General features: G+C 41.5%; 1 protein-coding gene and 2 long non-coding RNA genes across 15 annotated transcripts in view; 2 read left to right on the top strand and 1 right to left on the bottom strand.

The window, feature by feature from the left end:
- The window catches only part of RIPOR3 (RIPOR family member 3), a 43,124-nt gene extending 17,302 nt beyond the window's left edge, over window positions 1-25,822 (bottom strand). Inside the window, exons 1-7 of one of the 13 annotated variants that reach the window (XM_085519850.1) lie at window positions 25,708-25,810; window positions 21,371-21,441; window positions 14,426-14,472; window positions 6,934-7,062; window positions 3,510-3,656; window positions 786-864; window positions 76-99 (exon numbers count right to left, since the gene is read on the bottom strand). In XM_085519850.1, the coding sequence (XP_085375976.1) occupies window positions 76-99; window positions 786-864; window positions 3,510-3,656; window positions 6,934-7,034 (351 nt within the window). In that variant the 5' untranslated portion in view covers window positions 7,035-7,062; window positions 14,426-14,472; window positions 21,371-21,441; window positions 25,708-25,810. Of the gene's footprint in view, window positions 1-75; window positions 100-785; window positions 865-3,509; window positions 3,657-5,819; window positions 5,891-6,933; window positions 7,063-14,425; window positions 14,473-17,817; window positions 17,960-20,311; window positions 21,244-21,370; window positions 21,442-25,707 lie in introns of those variants that run through there. The other 12 variants (XM_085519853.1, XM_015881762.3, XM_085519854.1 and 9 more) reach the window with 12 other exon arrangements.
- LOC146757867 (uncharacterized) lies at window positions 17,859-20,756 on the top strand. Its single transcript, XR_014935849.1, has 2 exons — window positions 17,859-17,987; window positions 20,304-20,756. It is a non-coding gene; the product is annotated as an uncharacterized LOC146757867 (long non-coding RNA).
- LOC146757866 (uncharacterized) lies at window positions 21,698-24,156 on the top strand. Its single transcript, XR_014935848.1, has 2 exons — window positions 21,698-21,835; window positions 23,417-24,156. It is a non-coding gene; the product is annotated as an uncharacterized LOC146757866 (long non-coding RNA).
- Window positions 25,823-25,840: the final 18 nt, after the last annotated feature.

Genomic DNA, 25,840 nt, shown 5'->3' with positions numbered 1-25,840 from the left:
TTTCCTAAACAAGTCTTTAAGTAACACAGTAAGCATCATTACTTTTTCCGTATTTGCAATACTCACAACACTTACCTTATCAAGGTCATAGTAGAAGGCCTGAAAGACAAACAGCACAAATTGAACAGGAGATGACATATTTGTATTAAATTAACAATTCTTTTATATTTATGATATATATGTATTTAATCTAGATGCACTAAATTAATATATATTGTTTACTACAAAGAGACAGCCCAAAAACTTTCGGAGTAGTCACAATTTCTGTGCGTGGTTGGTTTGCTTCCCTATCACCACCACAGATGCTTGAATTGAGACAACAGGCCTCTCACCTTTAGACTTGGACATTGCCTATGGTGCACAGGACTTTATTTTTTTGCCTATCATTCCCAAAATGAAAGAAATTCTGATGTGTGAGTTATCATTTCATTAGCACTGCTGCTGAAGGTAATTTTAGGGAGTTGTGATCAGAGCAGAATCTATGTTGCTAATACATATTCAATAGATATTAAAAACGAAGCCTGGTCTTTCTACCTCAGACTTGAGGAAATATAACCCCAGTAAGAAAAGGAGAGAGAACTAAACAAAGGTGAATGCTGAAAGAGGGAAATTTCAAGTTTAGATGTAAATGCAGTTTGCTCCATAAATTCTAGATTGTGATGAGCTGCTGGACCTCATCTCAGTGCTTTAACTAGAAAACCCCCCTGAGAGTTCCAAATGTGAGAGATATCATCTATTTTTGTGCCAGCCTTTTAAATTTCATTCAGGTATTGAGAGCAACATACCAATCTGGAGTTCCTTTTTGTATCTTTGTGTCGATCAGAGAGATAATCCAGTTCAGCCTGATGTGCTTTGAGGTACTCACTGGAGAGGAAGAAAACAAGAAACATTACGTTCTTCTGGTACATTCATTATGACACCTTCTCAAACATTTTTTCAGCAGAATGTTAAAAAATCAAATTCCTTCTCTAGAAATTTCTCTTATTTTCTTCTCAAGAGGGATGAATGGCCTTAAAGGTAGACATGGATCAACAAATGAGGAAGGGTTTTCCATTGGTAATTATTTGTTCTCAATGCTAAGTTAGTTCCAGAGGATCAGGAGACAGATATACAGGAACACCTGTAAAAGAGGAACCTAGGCCCACTAAAATCCCAGAACACCTTATCTGAGGTTAAAAAAAAAAATAAAAAAAAAATCAGTTTATTTGTTCAGCAAGTATTTTCTTACAGTTATGAAGGAATAATAAATAATGCCATCTTAAAAAACATAACAACCTGCAGCACTGACCACTTGCGCTACAGAATGAAACTTACAGAAATACTCTGTATGTAAGGTAGGGCAGACATCATCCACTGTTTTAGCACACAGAACTGAATAGCACCTTTCAGAATGCTAGACAACTCCTTAATGCAACTGTCACTTTTTCCAGAGCAGGAACTATTCTGCAAAGTGTGAAGAACCTGATGCCAATTGGCCTCTTCACAGCTGCTTGCATGCAAAGGATGGCCTGTAAGAATTCTAGAATACTATTTCTGCTGAGAATATCTCCTTCCAATTTTGCTATTAACACAGGTAAGATTTTCCTCTCACATTTAAAAGGGAATTAAAGCTACTTGGTATATACTACATAAGACACAGTCACAGAGCAGTTACAATAATTTCACATTAGCCAACTACACTTCAAGTTTGCTTTGATGCATTTAATTTTCTTACTGCTACAAGATCAGACAACCCCAGATACTCAATGGCTGAGCATTCAGCTGCCTATTCTTCACACTTGCCCATTAATAGCTCACTGCAGGAGCATCCAGGGTTGCTGGCAGGAAAGTTTGCTTTCTTTTAGGTTAAAGCACATTAACGCTGCCAGCTTGATGGACTGGAACCCAGATGGTTAACAGAAAACAGTTATTTGCTACAACTATAAAGAAAGAGGCACATAAAACATTCTGTACTAAAAACTCAAGTTACCCCAACACCAAGCAGTCTCAGTCTGTATCTACTTAAAATTTGGACTCCATATTGCCATTTGATACAGTTGTTTTCTGTAGGTTACTTTAGTCAATTAGTCAGCTACTCAGTTTTGGCAGGAGTCTGATCACATGGCACTCCCTGCAAAACTGGGAACAAACTCTGATCCACTTTATAGTTTCTCCTCCCTAAGCTGTGATAAATTCTAAACTCTGCAAAAACATTTAATTCTATTATTTATTTTAAATCTAGTTTCTAGTAAAACATCTACTAATTCTTCTATTTATTTTAGGGCCAGGACTTTATAGTTCTTTATTGGAGGAAAAAAAAAAAAGTGACACTTGTGAGCACATAAGTTATTAGAGTGCTTTTCATGCTCTCAAGAAAACTATAATCAGAATTAAGACAGTAAAAAAATTCTGAGGAAAACAGAAAAATACAGGAAGAAACTTTGTGGGATGCCAGCAGGAAAAAGTTACAAGTTTTGCAATTCCAAGGGATGCTATTTTATCTTCTAACAGCAGCCTTAGAGCATAAACGAAGTTCCTACAATATTAGACCAGGTTCACTGACATAAATTCTAATGATTTAAGATGTAATGATTAAGATTTCATATACACCTCAGTAAGGTCTGAGAATGCAGTTTAAAGTTTTAGTCACTGGTGAAATCAAAGATGGAAACAAATGGCATTTTATCACCACATCTTATTACAGCCTGTAATACCAAGAATGCAAGTTCACCCATGTTTTATTTGCCATTTAAGCACTGAGTAATATCAGCATTTCAGTAATGAAACTGACAGCTCCCTCAAAGCCAGGACACCCCAAACAAACACTGCCAGCCCTCTGTTTGATTTCTATTATGCCTGTTGCTTACACCCATACCTGCCAGGCAGAGAAAACAGACAAAATGGTCTGTTTCATCCTTTTTAGTCAAGTTCATACTAACGCAGCATTGTCTGTGCAGTCAATTATGATCAAAACTCTTAAGCAGAACTAGATTTAAAGCAATAAAATTGAAGTAAGGAGCTTAATCTTGTTAATACTGCCAGTGGAACATGGGGACATACTATACATTTATTTCATCACCTCAAGTCAACTAAGTTTTTCAGGTGGATCTCTGATTACAATTACAGACCTCTTCAATTATCTTCTTTATCCTCAGGCTTTCTGCTTCCCACTCTATATCCTCTGAAAGCCTCCCTTTCTTGAGATATCTCAGTTGCTCCACAAATAACAGGCAATTTCCCAGAGTTTTACTCGTCACTGTTTTTTGTTGTAGTTGTTGTTTGTTTGTTTTGTGTTTTTGTTTTTTTTTTTTAAAGAAGCATAACAAACAAAAACATCAGAGAACCCAGAACATTTTGTCAGATTGGCTGAGTGCAAACGAAACTGCTGTCTTCCAAAATTCCAAACCAGTGTCTAGAGAAGTTATCATGTAAATTTAGGTATGACAGATGGGGACATGGAACAATGTGATATACAGAGTTAAGCAGCATGACTAGGTATTATAAGTTAAAGAATTTAAAAGAGCTCTTACTTAAGTCCTTTCTTCAAAGCTTCAAAAATTTTCTTCACCTGCAGTGGTTTTGGATCCCAGATGACTGCCCCTTTCTGCAGTGAAGAATAAGCCCTGGGGGATTTAAATGACATTCTTGATCTCACTGAGCTTCTGCTGAGAGACTTTCTGTAAGAAAAGAAAGGAAATAAGGAAAAGATGAAAAATGCATCACCTGGAAGAAAAGAGAGATCTGACCTACAGTGTTTCCAGGCTACAAATTATATGCCCCATAGCTTTACTGAAAAGAGTAAAGCTCTTGATACAGCGAAAACACTTCCAGAGATAATATTAGAAAATTAAGGCACAGCCTTAATTATCTAATGCATAAAAGACACAAGTTCTTGCTGCAGGACAAGATCACTCTGTCTCTCATCTGCAATCCAGTACAATAAGGCAACAAACCTTTGCTAACAACTGCAAAGCAGAAGTAGATTTAAGGAGATTTCTGTTCTCCAGCTACCAGTAAACTCTAGAGAAATACTAAACAATTTACATTTCTAAGCACTTACTCGAGCACAAGTACGCAGAGTAGAACAAACACACATGATTATCCTTAAAACATTAGCAAGAGGCTAGAGATAAGCTATTCACTTTTGGACTGACAAAGCTAACATAAAAAAAGCCTTTAGATTTCTTTGCCAACCTTCATCAACCACTTAAAGGATCATTTAGAGACTCAGCATATTATAGGGAAGATAATACCAAGCTCTGGTTACATACAAGACATAACCATCAAACTGTTTTTTCCAGTATCTAACACCTCACTTTCTTCTAAAAACAATTGCAAAACCAAAATTAAATACCATCTCTAACAGAAGTCCCATATGTAGGACCATTTCAACTAACCTGAGGAATTACAACACCCCACCCATTAGTTATATATCTGCCAAATTTGAAGCAGAAAATGAACTCTTTACAACGGTTCTTTCAGACTGTCAAGTTACTGCCTGGCTTGACTCTATTAATATACTTTTTTAAGTCTCAAGTATTTTTATCTAGCTTTGTTAACACTCCCCACAAGCCAAGCTTCTAAAATAACACTGTTTTAAAGAAGGTTCCTGTTCTGCAAAGCTGAGCCAACTGGTTGCATTCAGAAAAGCTTTCCACCTTCTCTATTATAGCCACCCTAAATTAAGCTCACCTGGGGAAATGATGAACTCAAATAGACCTAATAATTATCCACTGGTTGCCTTAAGGTGTAAGCATGTGACTCAGTGCCTAACAAGATTATCAAGCTGGGTGATAGAATTATAGATGCAGCAAACCTGAGAGCTGTCCCCAGTCCTATTCTAGAAACATTCCAGGAATTACTTTATTCTTCTGGTGCTCAGTTTCTGCTTCTTTTCTTTTAACTTCTAATCTGCTGCCAAACATCACTAGATATTTAGTTTCTTCACCCCAGTGATTATCTCAGGTGACTTTTTTTTTAATGATGGCTTAATGTAAAGCATCGATCAACCAAATCATTTGGAGCTCAGGTTACCAATACCAAGGAACATAAATGCTAAATTAAAAATCCACAATAGCATTGAGGGATTTTTTCCCCTCTAAAATAACAAATCTTTGAGTAATTCATGCAAAGTGATACACTTTCAACAGGAATAACTCTGGAAGTAACAGTCCAGCCAATAACAACAGTTAAAACTGTCTCCTGGAATGTTCACTGATTAAAATTCCTTCATGCAAAGAAGAGAATAGCATACATATTCATATTTTAGATGAGTATTCATCTGTCTGAATGGCAAGATATCACACAGAACATAATTTTAACTTTTGAAATTAAAAGCCCAAATTACTCATTTTTGTTTATTTTTTTTTGGGGGGGGACAAAAGGCTTTGGTGTTTGCCTTCAGAGTTTCAGACTGCGAAGCTTAAATACAGGAAACCACCTCCCTTCAGTTTCAAGTCTTGCATGCAAGCAATAAAGAGGCACGGACTGTGATCTGAAACTCTTTTCCCCGGTATTTTCTACTGAGTGCCACAGCCAATAGGTACTCAGCGCACTGCTGTTTAGAATCCCATTTTCACACATTGAATAGAAATGTTGAACAGCTGGCTTGTGATTTTAAGGACAGTACTTAAGGGTGGTTACTATGTCACTGCTTTCCCTTGTGAACTTAGTTTTGTAAGTATCAGATTTCCTATTTTATAGATAACAGTAATAACGCTTCCTGTGGAGACCACTGTGAAGAAAAAATTAAACAGTGTGTCTGATTGAGACCCTCAGAATGTTGCTAAACAAACACAAAAGTACATTTAGCGTCTACTTAAGAACCCATGTGGACCTACTTTGTGTGTCATCCTTTGAATAAACCTTGCATAGGGCCCCTGCAGACTCCTGCTGTGTTTTGCAATGCTGCCTGAGGAAGAATAAAGTTAGGAGAGGGTGATTTTAAAACTAACCAAGTTGGAGAAAGCTCCTGGGTATCTGCCAGGTTATGATTGAGTAGCCAGTACAAAGATCTCTCTTAGTGTCATGATTCCTGAACAAAACTGTCTGACTAAACACCTAAATAACAGAAAGGAATATAATAAAAAATGCAGAGAAAAATGCATAGGCATCTGTCTAGAAAACCACTGCAGCTAGAAATAACAGATTAATCTTATGGGATAAAGAAATTTTTCTGTTTTGAGCATTCTTAGACTTTCTTTATTGCAGAAACAGCTGTACCCCATTTCTGGTAGGTCCTTTCCCTACTACAACTCCCACAGTGTACTTCAGCTCAAGTCTGTCTACATAATTTATCACCAGTGTCTTCTTCAAGATCATTGGTGTAATTTTAGCTGCCTAATTCCTGCTGGGTGTAGGACTATTTTCCAGCTTCCACAACGAGTTGATTTACTCCAGTATAAAGACTTCTTGATCATATCACAGTCATGTTGGAATTTCATTTCTGCTCACACCTCGTACTTTACCATGATATGTTTACCTAAAAGTTAATGCAGTTCTCTGGTTCTTTAAAATACATTTTTTCTAAACAAGTCCAGAAGTTTAGTGATATGCACTTGGAATTTATTTATTTATTTATTGAGTACAATACTTTCCAATAACTCTGTACGATACCTGGAAATAATTTACTTTGTTATTACTCTAGCATGCACTGGTAGCTAGAGATGAAACTACTTTGCGTTTGTATATCACATCTTCAAAAAGCACTCGACAGACCATACAGGCATCACTAAATGCAGAACTCTTCTAGAGGAAAAGCTGGACAGACATCTGCATAAAGCAATGCTACATAACAACATATGATAAGCAAAAAGGAAAAAACAGTGGATGGTTTAGCAATTACTGTGTTGGGCTGAAAACTGAATCATTTTAGTTTTAGTATCAGACCTACTTCAGCACTTGTAAGTGAGGTCATATCTACAATCACATCCGCTTTCAAGTGATGTTACTTACGCTAACTTTCTGCTTTGCACAGTGCTGAATCCAGTGAAGGAACAACTCCTACTGATACCACCTCCATCACCAGAAGAGACGAATGTGAGTTTGACCGACATGACTGCCAATCAGTAAGTCTGCTGGATTCTGAAATGAACAGAAAAATAAATGAGTTGAAACCCTGGCAGTTCAGGCTCAGACCTGCGCTGCTGGAAGTGCTGAGCTGGAAGAAAGTGGAAAGCCAGAAAAAAGGCAGATTACATAGAGAAAAAACACTTGTCTGCTATACAAGTTTACTCTGTTGCCATGCACAGAATCATAGAATCACCACGGTTGGAAAAGACCTCCAAGATCATTCGTCCAACCTCCCACCTAGCACCAATATTTCCTCACTAAATCATGTCCCTTAGTACAACATACAATGTTTCTTGAACACCCCCAGGGACAGTGACTCAACTACCTCCCCTAGGCAGCCTGCTCCAGCACCTGACCACTCTTTCAGAGAAGAAATTTTTCCTAATACCCAACCTGAATCTCCCCTGGCACAACTTGAGGCCATTCCCTCTAGTTCTATTGCTAGTCATGCAGGAGAAGAAGCTGACCCCCACCTCACCACAACCTCCCTTCATGTAGTTGCAGTGAGTAGTAATGTATCTCCAGATCCTCCTCCAGACTAAACAACCCCCTTTTCCTCAGTCACTCCTCATAAGACTTGTGCTCCAGACTCCCCATCAGCTTTGTTGCCCTTCCAGGAACATCCTACAGGGCCCCGAGGTCTTTTCTGTAGCGAAGGGCCCAAAACTGAGCACAGCACTCAAGGTGTGGCCTCACCACGGCTTAGCACAGCGGACAATCACTTCCCAGCTCCCACTGGTAACACTATTTCTTACACAAGCCAGGATGCCATTGGCCTTCTTGGTCACCTGGGCACACTGCCGGCTCACATTCAGCTGAATGTGCATCAGCTCCCCCAGGTCCATTTCTTCTACACAGTCCTTCCAGCCACTCTGCCCCAGGCCTGCAGTGCTCCCTGGGGTTGTTGTGGCCAAAGTGCAGGACCCAGCATTTGGTCTTGCTGAATCCACAATACAACTAACATGCTACTGAGTAGTCTGAAATGAAATCTCTTACTATCTGCAATTGCTGACTGGTTTTACAAATTAACTTCATAGAAGCCAGGACAACCTAAGCTCAGAGGCTGTCTGCATTTCTGGCTTTAAAAAAGCCCTGTAACTGTGCCACTGTTTAAGGAATTCATGCCAACCCGTGTACTGCCAAATCAGTTTGAATGCCAGGAAAACACTTAAGTTCTCGGCCTAGTTAGGTCCCAAAAGTAGTTCCTTACATCTGTGCAGAGCCACACTCAAGTCTGGCAGAACTGGCTTGAGTGGGATACTTAAGCCCGAGGCAGAAGTCTGGTTTCAACAGTAAATTTCTGTTTTGTGCTCCTCCTCACGCAAAATTTCCTACAGATTGCTGCTTTCTGTTTTCCATCAGTCAAATTCTTGCTTTCTGGAGAACTGTGCTCTTTGCCATATGCCTATAGAATCCAAGTTGCAATGTAAGTAACAGACATACTCCTCAAAGCAGCTGCAAAAAATCACCCAGACAGTTAATATACAGAAGAATTCTCTTCCTTCTCCCCTCAAGCTGGTGTAATATAAACACCACAACTAGCAGCTTTGGTTTTAATGAGGCCATTATTGGGGCCAAACCCTAATTTCCTCTCTCAGTTCTTACTTCTGACTCATACAAAACTCAATTTGAAATTATTGAGAATTCTTAACTGATTAAAAGAAAACATGATATATATTTGCATGGAGAAGAACAAACTCCTAGGAAGAGCTCTAAATGCAGATGCTCCATGCAAAAGTTTTTCCTATATTATGAATGTGCTTCAAAGATTAGTGAGATCGCCCCATCTATCAACGTAGATACTGGAAAGGAGCACCTCCACTAAACCCTGCAGGATCTCACTTATGCAGAGCTGTAAGCACTTACAAATACTAGTAGGTTGTTTGCATTTTTAACAGCACAATGTTCAGAGCTCAAGGCCACTAGCTGTGTCATGCCCAGCTGCCATGGACAGCTACATTCAAATGCAATTCTCAAGCACATTTTCACAGTTCCTTCAAGAATGAGAGAATCTGAATGATGTTAGGAAAGCACCCTTAAAGGGGTTATCTCTCTTAAATAACGTTGATAAAGTCAAATACCTCCTGGTATTCAACTGCATATACAATACTGGTAGTAACCAGTATGTAACAGCTCATTTCATACACAGAATCTGACAAGAAGTCCATAGGAAGGATGTAATGGCAATAATTTAATAGTAAGAGACATTTACAAATGCAGTTGTTTAAACATGGATTTGCTAGCCAGAGTACCTGTATAAAAGTGCTGAGCTATGTTACAACTACCCTGAGTCGTCCCAAATTCAACTGCCCCCTTAGGCTAAGAATCAATCAGATAAGGACACCCCCACACTGCTTGGGCAAAGCTGAGTTTCTATCTGTCTTCAAAGGTGTAATCTCTGCTCCACATGCCAGTGTCTCCAAAACTCTTAAATACCAGGATTGTACCCTGGGGAGCACAGGTACTTCCTCACTCTTAATCTTTCCGAAAACCACAGAATGTGAATACAATAGCATGAGGATGGCATATGTGGAGCATGAAAACAAATGGCCAAGATGAAGGAGTTTACTGCCAGAGGCAACAGAAACACTGAACAACTGGAACAAAACAGCATCTTCAAAAAGTCTTATAACGTTACCGAATCCTAAGCAGATGTACAAAGTGCTGGATACTAACATACTCAAATATATTAATACTTGCAACTTCGTAAGATCCTCAGGTCTTAGAAAATATGTTTATAATATAAATCAAAAGAGGTGATTTTTTGGTAAAATTAAGGGAGTATCCTTGTTTGAACTTTGTATTTCAATGACTTGCTATGCCCCACAAGACTAGTAGCATTTCACCCTCAGTGTGATTATCCAGACATACAGGGCCAAACATTTGAGTTTTTATGCAGCCGTGAGTTCACTGCATCTGCATGTTCTCCTCAGTTAGCACTAGGGGATTACTTAGGCCAAAGGACCTTCATCTTCTACAGAACAAAATTTGGTGTCTGTGTTTGTGGCTAAACTTTTCCTACCCTAGTCACATACTTAATTGTTTTAGAGCACAATGGCTTCAACAGTTTTATGTGGAAAACATGACTCACTGACTTCTTGCAAAATACTTCTGCTTGTGTTTTGCACTTTAAACTTGTAGCCATGACTTTCTTTTAGTATCTCCAAGAGGTTCTCTTGAACTTGATAAACTACTGTTAAAGTATTTGTGCTGTCTTAGCGTTGGATTCATTCCATTTGAGAATGACCTTTTAGTTAAGTGACACACGCTTCCTTCTAGTTGCGCATCTGCAAAAAACTACCAGACTTCTGTTTCCTTCAGCTAATTGTGGAAACTTGCATCACATTGACAGCCTGGGAAGCAAGTAGCTCAGTATCTCGTTAGGATATCGGTACCCACCATTAAGGGAATAATGGATACATGTCATGATGATGACAATTTGCCTTATACCACTTCATGCTTTTTCCTTTATTATTGCTGTTATTTTTAGACATAATTTTGTTTGAAAAGTTTCATTAGCTGTACTTGGGAGGATGACAGAGCCATTCTATCTTCTTGTTAACTGAGTTAATTTAATTTTGCACATAACAAATGTATTTTCACAACACAACCTCAGGAAGATCCCTACATTGGAAGGTTGCTGACTACAACGTCTTTAGTGCACGGTTGTAGAAAATTCAATTCTCCACCATGATAACCATAAAAATTTGCCCTTGTTGGTTCTGCAACATTTCTCCCAAACGTCAGTTTTCACAGTCTATAACTAACACACGATGAACACTCAAGGACTTCAGAAACATAAAATACGGTCAAACTTGTTGAACAAAGTCTTAGGGATGTCTGGCCTGAACCACTGGAGCTTCTTCCAGTGATTTCAATGTTCCTTGGAACAGGCTGGAAATTTCTAGATCTCAGCACTTTGCAGCAGTGGAGATCCAAACAACCGACCTTCAAAGTTAATGAAACCCCTGAGATGTGATAGCGGCACAACTCAGCCCTAATTACTAGTTATATGTAATGAAGAATGACAGAGCAAAGAATGAAGGGACCATCCTGTGCACAGCACAGTGTTGAATTCAGTGGGAAAATAAACACTGTATTTAATCTTTGCTCTCAAACATTCTTTAGAAAAACCACTGACCTCAGTAGCAATGTCTATTTGCTAGAAAAACATTCCAAATTTATGATTACAACCCCTTAACTTTTAAGCATTTCTGTTCAGTTATCACACAAATATTCTATTTATACTGTTTTTGGCAGAACTAAGAAAAAATTCTCTGGCTATTTTTCTAGAGATTAGCAGACACTTGAGTCAGGGAGACAAAAGTGCTCTACATCCTATATCTCAATGCTGCTATTTTAATGCAGCCTTAAACACAAATAGGGACCCTTTCTTCAGATACATCCTCTCCATGAAAATTTGCAGTACAATCCGAATAGGCTTCATGTTACCCACTGCAACACAGAAATTCTGATTTCTGGATATCATTCATCTAAAATTAGCATCTGGCACCAACACATATAACCTGTAACTAGGCCACCATATGGACAGGGCAATTACAAATAATGGAGAACGTATGTTTGATATTTTATCAGATTTATATGGTAGAACAGAGAGAAGTAGCTGAAGTGGCTGCCTGCAATGAGCTTTGGAATATTTTTCCCCTGGTCTTGTATTGCCTGTTTCTGAACCACCAAGAAATAAATTTTGCCTCTCCTTTGCAATTTTCCTGCTCATCTCTTTCTCCACTCTGGCTCCTATAATGAGAAGAAAACACAGTAGGCAGCTGATCTTGTTCACAGTTGAGCTGAAAAATGCAGTCCAAGCAGGAAACCATCTTGGTGCTGTGAAGTCCAGTGGATGTAGCTGTACGGATCCACGAGCAGTCATTCTTCTACCATATTCACCAGACACTTCTGCACTTTTAAGACTGAGCAATATGAACAATAACAAAGCAGCTTTGCAGCAAATGGAAGATTTTGTTTCTCTACATACGTGCACATGCATTCCACAATTTTTTGGCCCCAAAACAAGCCCAACTCAGATTGTGAGACAGGCCCTTTACTTTGCACCACACTTTCATCTGTCTGGTTGTATTTTCAACATCCCAAATGATTTGGGAATATAAATCCAATCTCAGTAATAATTTAGGTCCTAAGACCTAGTTGCACTGATTTTTAATTACTATTATATTCCAATTTCACATTATGTAGAAAGATAGGGCCTCAAAGTTTTACTCATTTACATACTTCTGAAAATTTTATTTGTTCTGAGCAGATTCAGTTCTTAAGTATATATTTAAATACTACATTTCTGACATACTTTCCTCCTAACTATATTCAAGCTATAAAGACAAAATCAGATAAACAGCTTTGATCCAAGTTACTGCTTTAGTCATTAGGCCTTTCTACAGCTTTATTCCAGCTTCTGGAAATGAAGTTTGCCATGCAGCAATAAATTTAAATATCATAAGCAGTCACTTCAGACAGCTTCTCCTGTGCTGGAAGTAGTGTCTCTGATGTAATGTTTCTAGTGTAGCTCTTTGAACACAGGACTCAACTTTCATGTCCACGATGACCTGTTTTTCAAGCTTGCAATTCAATATGTTACTGTATTTCTAATTACTTTTCATTTAAGCATACAGATCCAAGTTCTAATCTCAGCAACAGTTGTGCACAACCAGAGGAAATCAGTCATTTATTCCAGATTTCCCTTAGAATCTGGGCAGCAAAAGTTAGCCCATATTCAGTTAATGACCTGGAAACTATTTTTCAAGGCACAATTTCGTGGTCAGTTTTGTACCTCCCTCTAGTGGCAGCAGATATCAAACAAATGAGGCACAATAGAGACCTAGTCACATACCACACACTGACTGTAATAAGAGAAGGATCACAGACTGCACTTAGCCAAAATCCCCCTTTACTTCCTTTGCCAGTCTGTGGCACGTTCATGTAGCCACATGCAGTTTCTCCACATTTTGCAGACACCAGAGCTCTTCTGGTTGCTGTGAAGACTTTTGCACTAAGATTTGCTTTCCTCTTCAGGGAAAGGCACAGAACAACCCACCATTACCAGCTGATTTATGAGCGCAGGGCTTGCTCCTCACTTCTCTGGTTTCAATTTCAAACCTGATGACAAACTTGCAAGCGTGAATCAGAGACTGAGGAATGTGGCAGGCTCCACGCATAGTCTGACATGCAGCTTTTTCAGCATTGGCAGAAATTGACTCTGCAGTGAGCTACATTCTAACGAATACTTAAAAACAAATTCCTAACAAGAGAAGAAGCAGATGGCTTTGGGAGAGAGCAGTTTACAAGCAATGAAGTGGCTCTTCCATTACTGACAGAAAAATTTGCCCAGCAGCAAGATACTGATTCCTACATTCCATCTTTCAGAAGTTTCTCCTTAATTAAAACTCCCAAGGAAAATTCTTCTGCAAAATAGTTCTCATTCTTCCCACTTTCCCCAATCTATGCCTTAATATGTGTACAGATAGACTTGCTGTGTGCGACCATGTCTCCATCCACCAGCTAATGCAGAAGCCTGCTGAAAGCCAATTGCCAGGTCAGTTATGAAATAAGAAATGTCCTTTATCACAGACTTAGGGTTGCAGAAAGTCCCAGATCTAAGCTGCAGTGGAATCTACTACAATGCATAGATATCTGTTTGGCCTATTACACCGAGAAGGGTACATTAACCAAAACAGATGACACTCTTCCACGAATAGTGCAACGTAATGTTCTACAGGGTGTGGGATGTCTTTTGATACCTTCAAAAACTGAAGGCTATGAATCACATTATAACAGCATGTGTCCCAGGACACGCTTCTGACGAAGGACAAACCATTTGTCATTTTGCTGTCTGATCATAAAAGCCGTCCCTTTATTAGAGCGAATGGCCTCAAGTTGTGCCAGGGGAGGTTCAGGCTGGATGTGAGGAAATACTTCTTCCCCAGGAGAGCAGTCAGGTGCTGGAACAGGCTGCCCAGGAAGGTGGTGGAGTCACCATCCCTGGAGGTGTTCAAGAAACATTTAGATGTACTGATGCACATCTTGTAGTGGGAGATGTTGGTGACTGGTGGACAGTTGGACCAGGTAACCTTAGAGGTCTTTTCCAATCTTGATGATTCTGTGAATTGCGCCATTAAGTCAACTTTCTATTGCAATAATGTTTTATTCCCACAGATGTTATCAAGACAACCTTGTACCACAGAAATAATGAAGTTGTTAAGTTAGGAACAGAATCTCAAAGAATATTGGAAAAAGAAGTAGCATACAAAATGTCATGTAACAGGAAAATAGTTGTTTGGAAAGAGATGGTTGTTGTATTTTAAAGCAAAGCAGTTTCTTTAATGCTGAGTAGGCACAGGCTTACTTTCTTCAAAGTCAGTATTTCCAGTACTGATTAGTGAATCTTGGTACCTATTTTAAGATAATTGAAAAGGGAGTAATTTTTAGAAAGGGACATGAACATTTTGACAACCAAGAATATTTCTCATTGGATAACGGCTGAATTTTCAGACATAATTTGGCACATTTAAACATTTTATCTAGGATGAATTTCCCCAGTATCTTCTAACAGAGGCTTGTACTCATATTTTCTAACAAACTAGGGAAGGTGTCATAGCATACCAACACTATGCTGTGCTAAAGTTCCCTTTCTGTAGACACTCCATAGCCATGTACATTTCCTTGTGGGAAAAAAACCAAAACTTAACCTTCTAGTTTATGTGAATATATATCTGTACTTCCCCCTTCATTCCCTACCAATATCTAATACATATGCTCTGACATTCGTAGCCCACATTTTTTTTTACGCTGTGATTCTCTGCTTTTATTTGGTTTGAGTTTGCTCTTAATGAGGTGAACTTTGCACAGCCCAACTCCAGCTCCTATAAAATCTGTCTTAAATAGCCAGATTTAGAGATTTTGTATAGAGGGAAAAAAGCGCACATACCACACAGCTGTACCTGGAAACAGATGTTTTACTCCCTTTAAATGAGCTAATGAGGGCAGGAATATGGAACAGATAGGCACATTTCCATCTAGATTTCGAATGTGAAATTTTGGAAATGGTGCAGAACAGAATGGTGCGTCCATATGAGGGGAGGGAAGAAAGGTGCTAAGTCCACTCACAAACTCTGGACAGCTGCACTGACATCCAGGCTCTCCCACTTTGCAGCCTTACGGACCCCAGTGTCAGTCCTATCCATCAGCTCACAAGAGCATTCCATAAAGAGCAGCCTCCATCCTCCTTCCAAATCAACTGCTATAACTCTATTGGAATCAGTTTATTTACAGAAGTTGGTCCTCTGTGTCTTTGCATTTATCAAGAGTAAGAATTCTCTAGATCACATTTTTCAAGGCTTCTGTAAAACAAAAAGCAGATGAGGTCAGATACTGTGAAAACCTCAGCTTCTGATGAAAATTTGATGAAAGTGAAGAATTTTTAAACTAACTTAACCCACCAGTGTGGCCTTAAAACATAGAGTCTTATACTGCTGGTTCAGAAACATTTTTAGCACCACTGCTTCTCTACCTAAACTTGCTCCCAAAGACACGTTCAGAGAACGAAAAAACCGCTGCGATCATGATTTGGTCCCATACTGGAAAAACACATCAGTGCTGATTTTGTATAAAAAGATACACCAGAATTCCCCCCTGATTCCTAGCTTCAACTTAAAATAAATCAATAAATAAAAACTTGATTTGTTTTCAGATGTTGTTCATCAATCTGCTCCCTTACAGCACAGATCAGATGCACAGCAGCAAGAAAGAATCATCTGCTGTATAAGCCTATGTGAGACACGGTCATTACATGTAGAGCAAACTGGGTTTAGTGGGGCCCTTTTTCCCCTTGGGACTGCGGTAATATAAATTATTAGTAGTAAAAATAAACATTGGCTAGCTTGAACTTCATTCTTCTAGATCTTATTTTTGTGATGGAATTAGCTAAATAAAGCTCACTTGAAAGAATGTTTAATTGCAAACTACCCCAAAAAAACAAAGTTGAGATAATTTGTTCTTAAATATTAAACACTCTAAAGTAGATTGCTTTGGAAACAGCTGACAGAGTAATGTGTGTTAGGATACATATGATAAAATGAACAGTTAATCAAAACACAGTCTAAACCAAATTACATTTACTTTTAAACTAGATCTTCAAGTTTTAACAGTCTGATTCTGCCTGGGAGACTCTCAGATTATTTCAGACCTAAACAGAATTACAACAATACACTTTTCAAAATCATAAATCAAAAGAGTTAAACTCACAGACTCACTTATGGACGTAGTTTGACTTTGAAAGACCAAGATGATCTCTACTGATCACTAAACTTACTGCTCCTTAAACCTACTCCGGTCCAAAAATGTTAGCTGAGCAAAGACTACTGTTTCAAGTGCTTATTGTAAAACATTTATTGTCCTGAAAGTTGGGTAGAAAGAGCTGACATAAACAGTCTGACAAGAGATCTCTAAAGGAGTGTGGTGATGCCTTCTACCAGAACAACTGGTTACAGAGTTCACATCTGCCTTGGCCTCCACAAGCTTCCTCTCTTCAGTCCTGTGATCTTCTTACTGCTACTAAATTCAAATATTTCACAGTCAGCAAATACAGAGTATCTGTTTTGGTACGTTAAATCTCCCTTTTGTTACACATTAGAAGTTAATAAACTTGCCACGTATTTCTTGGAAGTATTCCTAGCAAGACAAGAAAATGATCTCTCTCATGCCAGTGAAATTTGCTAATTATCAAAAAAAATACACCTACTCTGGAAAGGAGCAAAAAGTGGATAAATGGTAACCAAAACCACAGAGTAAAAATGATTGTAAAAACTAATATATGGTAGAAATTTCCTTCGGAGGTCCACTGTGTGCTGTGCCATGAAAACAGACTAGTTGCAAAGCACTGGCAGTGCGGTACCTAATCAGCCGCATGTTTACCTTCTCACTTATCAATAAGTGACATTAACGAGACTTCTGCCAGAGATAATAAATTCCTGGAAGTGCCAGGCTCTGCTCAGTCACCGAGCGTAAGCACAGATGAGCTACTCACTGGAAAAAAGACAGACATAACTTGAAGCACTAAGCAGAAATTGCTCAGTAACAGAAACTGTTGAGTTCAAACCACATTTATTTCCATCGTATTTTGCCTGCACTAATAGAAACGTAAACCTGTTCATGCTAACTCTATAGACAGTAAACACTGCAACCCTGAAGCACACTGGGGTCTCTCAGTTTCCTCCCTATTTGGTTATCTATTGAGTCCTAGCACTGGACGATGACTTTTTTCCCTTCTTCTCAAATGTGGCAATTTACACAGAGGTTTATGTAAGCGCAAAGAATTATGGAAAAAATGTAAGTGGAAAGTACATATTCTTAAAAAGCACTTGAATAACTCAAATGCAGCTGAACTGACATTATTCAGACTTTCCAGTCTTATTCAATACTGGATTGAAACCAAGCACAAGGCACTTCAGGCCCAAAGAACATTTTGAAGAAAACTCGGAGTACCTATATTTCAAGTTTACAGTATCTGTCTGGGAAATCTCTGCTACCTAAAGACAGACTTACTTATCTCCTCACAGAATCAAACAGAAGGGATGTAAACTAATTACAGAGAAGTCTGGATCAGCTTGGAAACACAAGGACTAACTCAGCTCCAAAGAACACCCAAATGAGAAACCTGGATTCAAATGTCAGTGTTCTTCCAGCAAAATACAGATGTAGATTCAGATCCAAATTTTACACTGAAAGTTCCCATCTAACCTGTGCAGACACAAGCTCGAGGCTCAGTTCAGCATTCCTTCCACACCCAAAACTGGAGTTCTGCCTGAATAAGGAATGCCGGAGAAATCTGAATTTCTTATCTTTGCGGCAGATCTTGTTTGGCGATGTATGTGCCTGTGAACCTGCCAAGACTCAAAGGTGTGACAATGGTAAGCAGTTCAGTTCCAAGATTGATTACGTTTCATAAGCTTTCTCTTCCAGGACACTTATTATAAGGCAGAACTTTTTCATAAGCTCACCTAACTGTTTGTACCTCCTCCATACATCTATATATTCCAGTACAATTTTCAACTATGGAAAAGATCCAAGATTTGTATAAAGAATGAGAAGCAAAGGAAGTATTTATATATTTCCAAACTGGTGAACATTTAAAAGTATGGTTATACAAAATGCAACATAGCAAAGTAAAATAAGATTTTTAAAAAATTAAATTTCACAGAGAACAAGTAACAACTGAATAAATAAGTAATAAAAGAGGGCACCTCGGCTTGACAGTCTCTGCTTACCATACTCCAAATTCATAGGACAGCACCGTGCACAAAGATGCACATAGTTGGTGGTTGTTTTTTTTTCCCTAAAGTTTTGAATTTAATAGAAATTATGGTTTCGGGCACCAAGTATGTGAAAATACAATGGTTTAAAACAATCAGTTCTTAGGAAGCATAAACTATTAACAGAAATTGAAAACTTGGAAAAAGTGGATAAAAATTGCATAGTCCAAAACAAACCTATATATCCGTCCTGGCCTAGGAGAGGTGTCATCTTGTGATCAGCACTAAATCAAGGATTCTGAGGCTGGCTGGCATCTTAGCACAACTTCGTGTAGGTATAATTTCGGACTGTCACCAGCCAGTCACCTTCCAGATCACATTCTGGCCAATAACATTTGGGATAATTCAACTCTGTTCCTTTTTGCTCAGGCCTTAGGCTAAGACCAGGCATGCATATTAAATTAATATTAAATCTACTACTATTTTACATAAAATGTCTGTTTCTCTTCCAATCTAGTGTTACTGTTCACTTCATCCAAACAGCACAATGATGAGCCCCTCTGAGCCATTTCTCACTCCCTTGTTTTTGTGTAACTTTCTATACCCAGAGTCTCTGCTCTCTTCTGGGGCACTCCAACTCTACGTTATCACTCTTTCAGCGTTTGAGAGAGAGGCACATTAAGATCCTAACGTTCCCCTCCCAGTGGACTGACTTCCTTTTCAGCTACAATGGTCCTCCTCGACCTTTCAGGTTCTTTATAAGAAAGGACGTTGCAAAGGAATATTAAGAAGGAATTAGCTGTGGAAGGGTGTAAAATGACGTTGGTGGATCTGCTATTTACATGGTCCCAGGTCCCTGCTTGAAATGATCCGAAGGGAGCAACCCAGGGCTGCAGTGAACACTGCAGAGCAACTTTGCTGCTGTTTTTCATCTTGACAGAAGGAAATAATTTCGTCTTAATATTGCCCCTAAGGGAATACCATTGCATAACAAGCTGTTGGCCTATATTTCCCTGTTCTTGGATCCAAGCTCTTGCCAGGAATGCCACTCCTTCACATCAGTTACTGACTCTAGAACAGAGTACAGCACAGACACAAAGAAGCTCCCAACTCACAGATGCCTTTTTACTCCTCTAACAATATCCAGAACCCAATTAGAGGACAATTTTAACAAGCTCATTGCTCACTATCACACTGCAAGCGTTGCATCTCTGAAAAGTTCCCCTGCAGACCTGAGGCCCTAAGTGAGCTTGGCCTGCCCCTCTGTAAGACCTCCTCCTTGTTTTGGCACTTTTACATGCAGCGTTTACATCATCCACTGCAGAAATCAGAGCAGCACCATGGAAGTGAGCAACTGCATGAGAAAGCAACAGAAGTGAGAAGTTTGGAATATTCACGTTCCATCAGACACCAGCACATCTTTCTCAGACAACTCTCTCCATTCAGCATGAAATGTTCCCTCAGATGCATGTTGCATTGTTTACATTTAACAAATGATCTTCCTATACTTTTTTGTTTGTTTGTTTTAAAGCCTTTCCAAAAAGAATACGTAATGCCTCTCGTTAAAAGGTGTAGCCCCCATATTACAGCTGTTAAATCACAGTTACAGCTACCAATAAAGGAAATGACAGAACCAAGAGTTTTGAGCACTGGTGCTGTACTCTGTCTCTGGTTCAAGCTCCCATGTTCAAGAAATATGTAACATTATTTTTCCAAATTCTTTCAAGTTTTTCTGCTTGATGAACAAGCCAATTTCCACATGGCCCAACTTACTTAAAATTTATTAAACGGTAAAACTAAATTCTGTCTGAAGCAAACTGTAACTGAGCCATGACCCAAAAGTTCAGTCCATATTTAGGAGCAAGTAAAACACAACTAGTCCATACAACACCTCCAAAACACAAACCACAGAGGATGGCACAAACGTTGTCCTGCTTTTTTTTCTTTTTTAACTCTTCCACCTGCTCCATCCAGGCACTGACCTCACAAGGAGTTCCGCGGTGTTTCCTGGCACGAACGTGTTTTCCCCTGGATAAAAGGCTCCCGCATCTCCCAGCGCCTGTACAGCCCACCCGGGAACACCAGCAGCCCGGTACTCCCAGGGAGATCTCCCCACCCCCCGCAGGCGGCAGACACCCCTCTCGGTGTCCCGCAGCTCTCACCGGTGCGGTGCCGGTGCCTCGGTTGCCCCGCGGCTCTCGAACGCGGCCCCTCTGCTGATGCCCAAAGCGATGCCGCCGCCGCCACGCCGCTCCCCGATACCTCTCGCCGGCGGAGGCCGGGTCGGAGCTCCGGGACGCAGCGGGCCGAGCCGCTGCCTTTCTCCGCCCGGAGCAGGCTCTCCAGGCTCGGCTTCTCGGAGCTCCCGGCCAACCGCCGACTACCCGTCCGTCCGGCAGTCCCGCAGCGCTGCCGCGGCGGCCGTCGGGGACGCGAAAAGGCCGCGCTGCCGGGAGGGCCCCGATAGCCGCCGCTTATCGCCGCCGTCCGCCACCCAGCTGCGCTCCGCTTCCAGGAAGCCGAGGCTCCGCAGCGGCTGTTCGCTGCCGGACGCCGATCGCCCCGTCCCGCTCGCTGCCTCCCTCCCTCCGACCCCCCTCATGCTGGCAGGGGGGCTGGGAAAGTGCAGCGAGGCTCCGGCACATGCCGAGCTTGCGGTCGCTGCTCGGACCCTCTGCTATGAAGCAGGGCGCATCGGCAGCGCCCTCTCGCTTCGTGCAGCGCCGGCTCCGCACGCCGGGCCATCCAGCCCTGCCCCGCACCGACGTTCTCACCCTTTTGCTTCTCAGACATTTCCTCCGTGCTCTGATTTCCTCCCTTCTCATTTTTCCCATTCATTGCTCACTCCTCCTCTCCCATACTCCCCTCTGAGACTCCGTCCTCCTATGACCCTCATCCATCTTTCCCTCATCACAACTTTTCTGTCTCCCGTTGCCATTCCCCATTCTACCCTCCCCCGTGTTTCCTATTACCAAACATGTGCAATGACACCCCATTAACCAAATCCCCCTCTGCCCCCTCCCACCGTATCCACCACTGACCTCGCTGCCTCTTCCTCAGGCAGGCGGATGAGCTCCGTCCTGCTGCCTCGCTGGGCACCTTCCAGGTGAACCTGGCAAAAAGATGGGAATCGGTGATGCAGAAAGTAGCACGAGATCCTGCCGGGTTCCTCGCCTCACCATATGAGTCCACCCCATCACTGCTCTTTGCTTTTGAGCAATGTCTTGCCAGGCCTTTTGTAAACACCAGCACTCAAACATGTTCCTGCCTTGGGCACAGCACCTCGTGTTGTACAGTGTGTCTCATCCATCTGCCATTTTCCCCTGGTTTTGTGGGTTTTTTTAGCACCATTTCCCCATAGAGTTCACAAGTTGATTGACAAAGCACAGGAAACTGGGCAGTGCCCCGAAGAAAATGAACTGGCCATACAGAAGTTGGACGTGCCCTCAGGAGAACTTCATTACTGACAGGGCTTGCTTCCCTTGTGATCATTCAGCAATAGCAAGGTTAGTACATAGTCACTCCCGCTATAGATGTCCGTATTTAATTCAGATGAGGATTGGTCTTACTTATTTTGATTTCAGCTTATTTTTTATGTTCTCTGTTTGCTCTGTCTTCATCTGGTTGTTTATGCAGCTCAAGCTTGGTTTTGATTATTTTTAACTGCATTTCAGATTACTTGCTCAACTGTTTTGTTCACATTCTCCTTTTCCATGAAACTGTAATAAAACACTTGGCTACAGAACTTCCAAATTGAACACTGCTGTTCAGTGCAGCTCACCATGCAGCAGGGCTCAAAGCTCTACAATGTAACAATGTACATATCCTTGAAAACAATGGATACAAACTAAAAACTATTGTTACAAGCTCGTTTCACATTCTTCCGCATAAATACGTTTAGTAATCTTATGCATATAAAATACTCAATAGTTGCCACTATTATAATATTTAGAAAGAAAAACTAAAACACAACACTGAGATGTCTCTCAGACCTAAAGTGACACAAAAAAACCCACTGGTACCATTTTCCCTTATGATCTCCCACTTCACGAGCATTCATTCAGCCAACATTCATCACAGCTCCTGAGGCATTGCACACACTTTTTCTGTAAGTAGGAGACATAACAAAACCTCCTGCTTATTTCCATGCAAACTCCAAGAGATGCAAAGAGCAACAATGCCACTATGTGATAGAGCAAATTCCCAGCTACAAAACACTATTTTTCAGTGCAGTCATCACCATGGGCTGCGCATTTCCACCAGTGACGGCCAGGAGCTTTCATGCTGCACTCAGAAACATCTGCACCAGTGGAGGTGACCACTGTCAGTGTCCCCACAGCTGAAATGCAGCACCACAGCCTCACTGTGCCAGCACCAGTTGGTCTCCATAAACATTCACCCATCGTTGATGAATGTCAGTGGGTGCCTTTTTTTTCCCTCCACAGAGGAATTCAATTCCCTCCTTCACTCCATACACACTTCCACATCAGACACCACTCTGTCAGGCTGCCCCTCTGCTGCCAGCTGTCACACAGCAACAAAATGGAACAGGACATTGGTGGGAAGGTTCAGCCCCTACAGCCACACCAGCAACATCCACCTCTGACATCACAGGCCAACCTCACAAAACAGGAGGCATTACTTTCAGAGCAGCCCTCATAAAAAGATCATTCTACAACAAAATATTTGGGATGGTTGAAAACGTACCCATTTACTGTTCCAGTCCCACCAGTGTTCTGGAATAATCAGACTAACATAAGTTTTATTGTTAAAGTATTGGCTTAAGTAACTTCTGTTTGGTTTCTAAACCAACTCAACAACAGACAGCAAACCCTGAGCAGACTGAACTACTCAGGAAGATCCAGACTAAACCAACTTCTAACAAAGGCATCTGTTGGCCAGAGCTCTGTTTGTGCCAGCAATAGCTAATAACTCTGCAGTTATTCCTCTTAATAGAGTTGTTATGCTGACCTGGAGAAAGCAATGCACTTCTTACTGCTCAGTGCAAGTAACATGTATGCTAACAATTACTTGTCTCTCCACCCTCTTCTCATTTTACATTCTTTTGATTTTAAAATGCTACCCAGATGCTTATGAACATGAAGGAATTTGCACAGAAGTAGATCATCTATCAATATACTGACTATGCACTTTCGCTACTACAACACAACCAACTTTAGACATCATCCCGATATGAAGAATATTTACTGAGAGCTCCTCTGGGTGTGTTATAGTGAAACTGATCTGTAGTTACGTGCCCTCAGAGCTCTGAGCGCAGGATTTCTGCTTCTTTCTGCATCTCTGCCCACACTGGAATATTTTAGTTCATGGAGTTACAGATCAGGAGGGAATGACCAAGTAGCTGACAGAGCTCTGAAGGAACAGGGGCAGAGGCTGAACTCACACAGCTTCAGTATTTCCAGATGTGACATACATGGAAGAGCTGAACTCCTCCCCTCGGCTTGCTCTTCTCTGTTTTCACTTATTACCGCTGCATCGGTGCTGTTTGGTTAATGAACAGTGACGGCTCTATTATATTATTGTATAAACGTCTGTCTGGGTAGGCTCTGTAAGTTCACAGTGGGTTTGACTTGTCCATGAATGCGTGCAAAAAATAAACTCAGAAGAACAAGCCAACAATACACTGAACTGTCTAAATACAACGACTGCTAACCTCGTTTTATGATTTCAGCAATAAATCTATGAAATACTAAAATATTACAAGCTAAACCCGGCACATCGCCCCCTGCTGGGCACCGCCGGAACAGCCCGGGGCCACTCAGCCTGCAATTAATAATTCAATAGTAATAAATTATAATGAACTGTTTTATGAGGCGCTGTCATTCTTTTTGCGATTGGCTGCAGATATCATTTGGTAAATTAATAAATGTTCTCGCAATGGAAAAATCACAGATCCTGCCTTCGGTTCTTCAGCCATCCCTGCCACAGCACTTTGACTGGGCCCTGGGTCCACACTGAGGGCACAGACTCGTTTTGAGCAGGTCCGAAAGCAGCCGGAATGGTTGGGAGCTTGGGAACAGCTCCATGCTGAGATACTGAAATGGGCTGCCCAGAGAGGGGCTGGGTGGGTGCTCCGTCCCACTCAGGGCCAGGCTGGACCACGCTCTGAGCAACCTGATCAAGCTGCAGGCGTCCCTGCTCACTGCAGGGGAGTTGCACTGGATGGCTTCAAGAGTCCTCTGCAACTCAGATGGTAACACAGTTCTATGGACCTGAAAGAGCATCCGGGACAGCAGTAGCCAGGGACTTCTCTGCAGTGAAACAGAATGTCCCCCTGATCCAGGGATTACAAAACCCAACCTGTCTTTCAACTTCACAGAAGCTGAAACTGGTTGTGCCATGAATAGTCATGATCAAGTCACAGGTTTGTAGACTCTGTGACTAAAATAGCTCTTCAAACTTGTGCTGCTCCCGGCCTCTCACTGTATCTTGATCTGAAATCAAGCTGTTTATTGCATTCCTTCCTCATACGTCAGCTCCCAGTGATGAGAGCATGCCAGTGATTAATACTCTTTATTAGGTCAGTTCCAGAGACTTGAAATGAATTTGCCCTGAGTCCTGAAGCACGTTACCACACCCACAGTGTGGAACTCCAGCCATCCTAGGAATGCAAGATAGAAAAAACCCCTTATCTGAGGTGAGACTCCAGAAATGTTCCACAGTAAAATCGGCTGCAGGCACAGATCAGCTCCAGGAAGTTCTTCCAAGGAAAACGGCAACTGACTGCTTTAAAAACCTGGCAGAGGTTTGCAAGGGGCTCTTGACTTCAATAAGCCGACTCACACGCTTTCTTCCTCCCTCTACATACTAAACTCTGTAAATGAAAAATCCTTTTTCTTCAGATTTTAGGCGTGACACGGTCCCCAAGTTAAGGTCTGCCGGTACCTCCCCAAGGTCACTATGTGGACGGTTACACAATAATGGTTGTTCTATCGCAGTGTAACGCACACAAACGACGTCACAGAAAACCCTTCAGGCGTGTCACCAGGTTACGGACGGGGGTTAAAACAGAAAAGTCCAACAACTGCACGGCCAGGACAGGCCTAAAGAGCATGAGAGGGACAGGGAGGGAGCACGGCCTGGGCTGGGGCAGTCACACCCAGCAGGATGCAGTCAGTCATGTTTCAATGTCTCACACACATCCCGCTCCGTACAGTCTCACACCCCGCACACTCGCGCCCTTCCCTTCCCTTCCCTGTCCCGGCGCTGTCCCACTCCTCCCTCACAGATCAGCGCATCGTGCTGCCGGGCCGCGTTCCCTCGCACAGCCCCATGTTCGCACACCAGACCCGCCCGGTGCCGAGCAAAGGTCCCGCGGCTCGTCCCACCCCCGCCCCTACACAGAATCACTCCGTACTTCCTCATCTCCGTGCGGTTCCTCCCCCTCCATCTTCTAGCTCCGCCTCAACCCGGCAGGTGCTCGGTGCCGCCGTCCCGCGCTCAGCGCGCACGGCTCAGTGCGCATGCTCGCGAGCGGCAGGTGCGCGGCC

This window comes from Coturnix japonica, chromosome 19 (assembly GCF_054131305.1).
Source record: "Coturnix japonica strain WE chromosome 19, WE-NBRP24, whole genome shotgun sequence".
NCBI lineage: Eukaryota > Metazoa > Chordata > Aves > Galliformes > Phasianidae > Coturnix > Coturnix japonica.
This window is presented reverse-complemented; position numbering and strand designations above follow the sequence as displayed.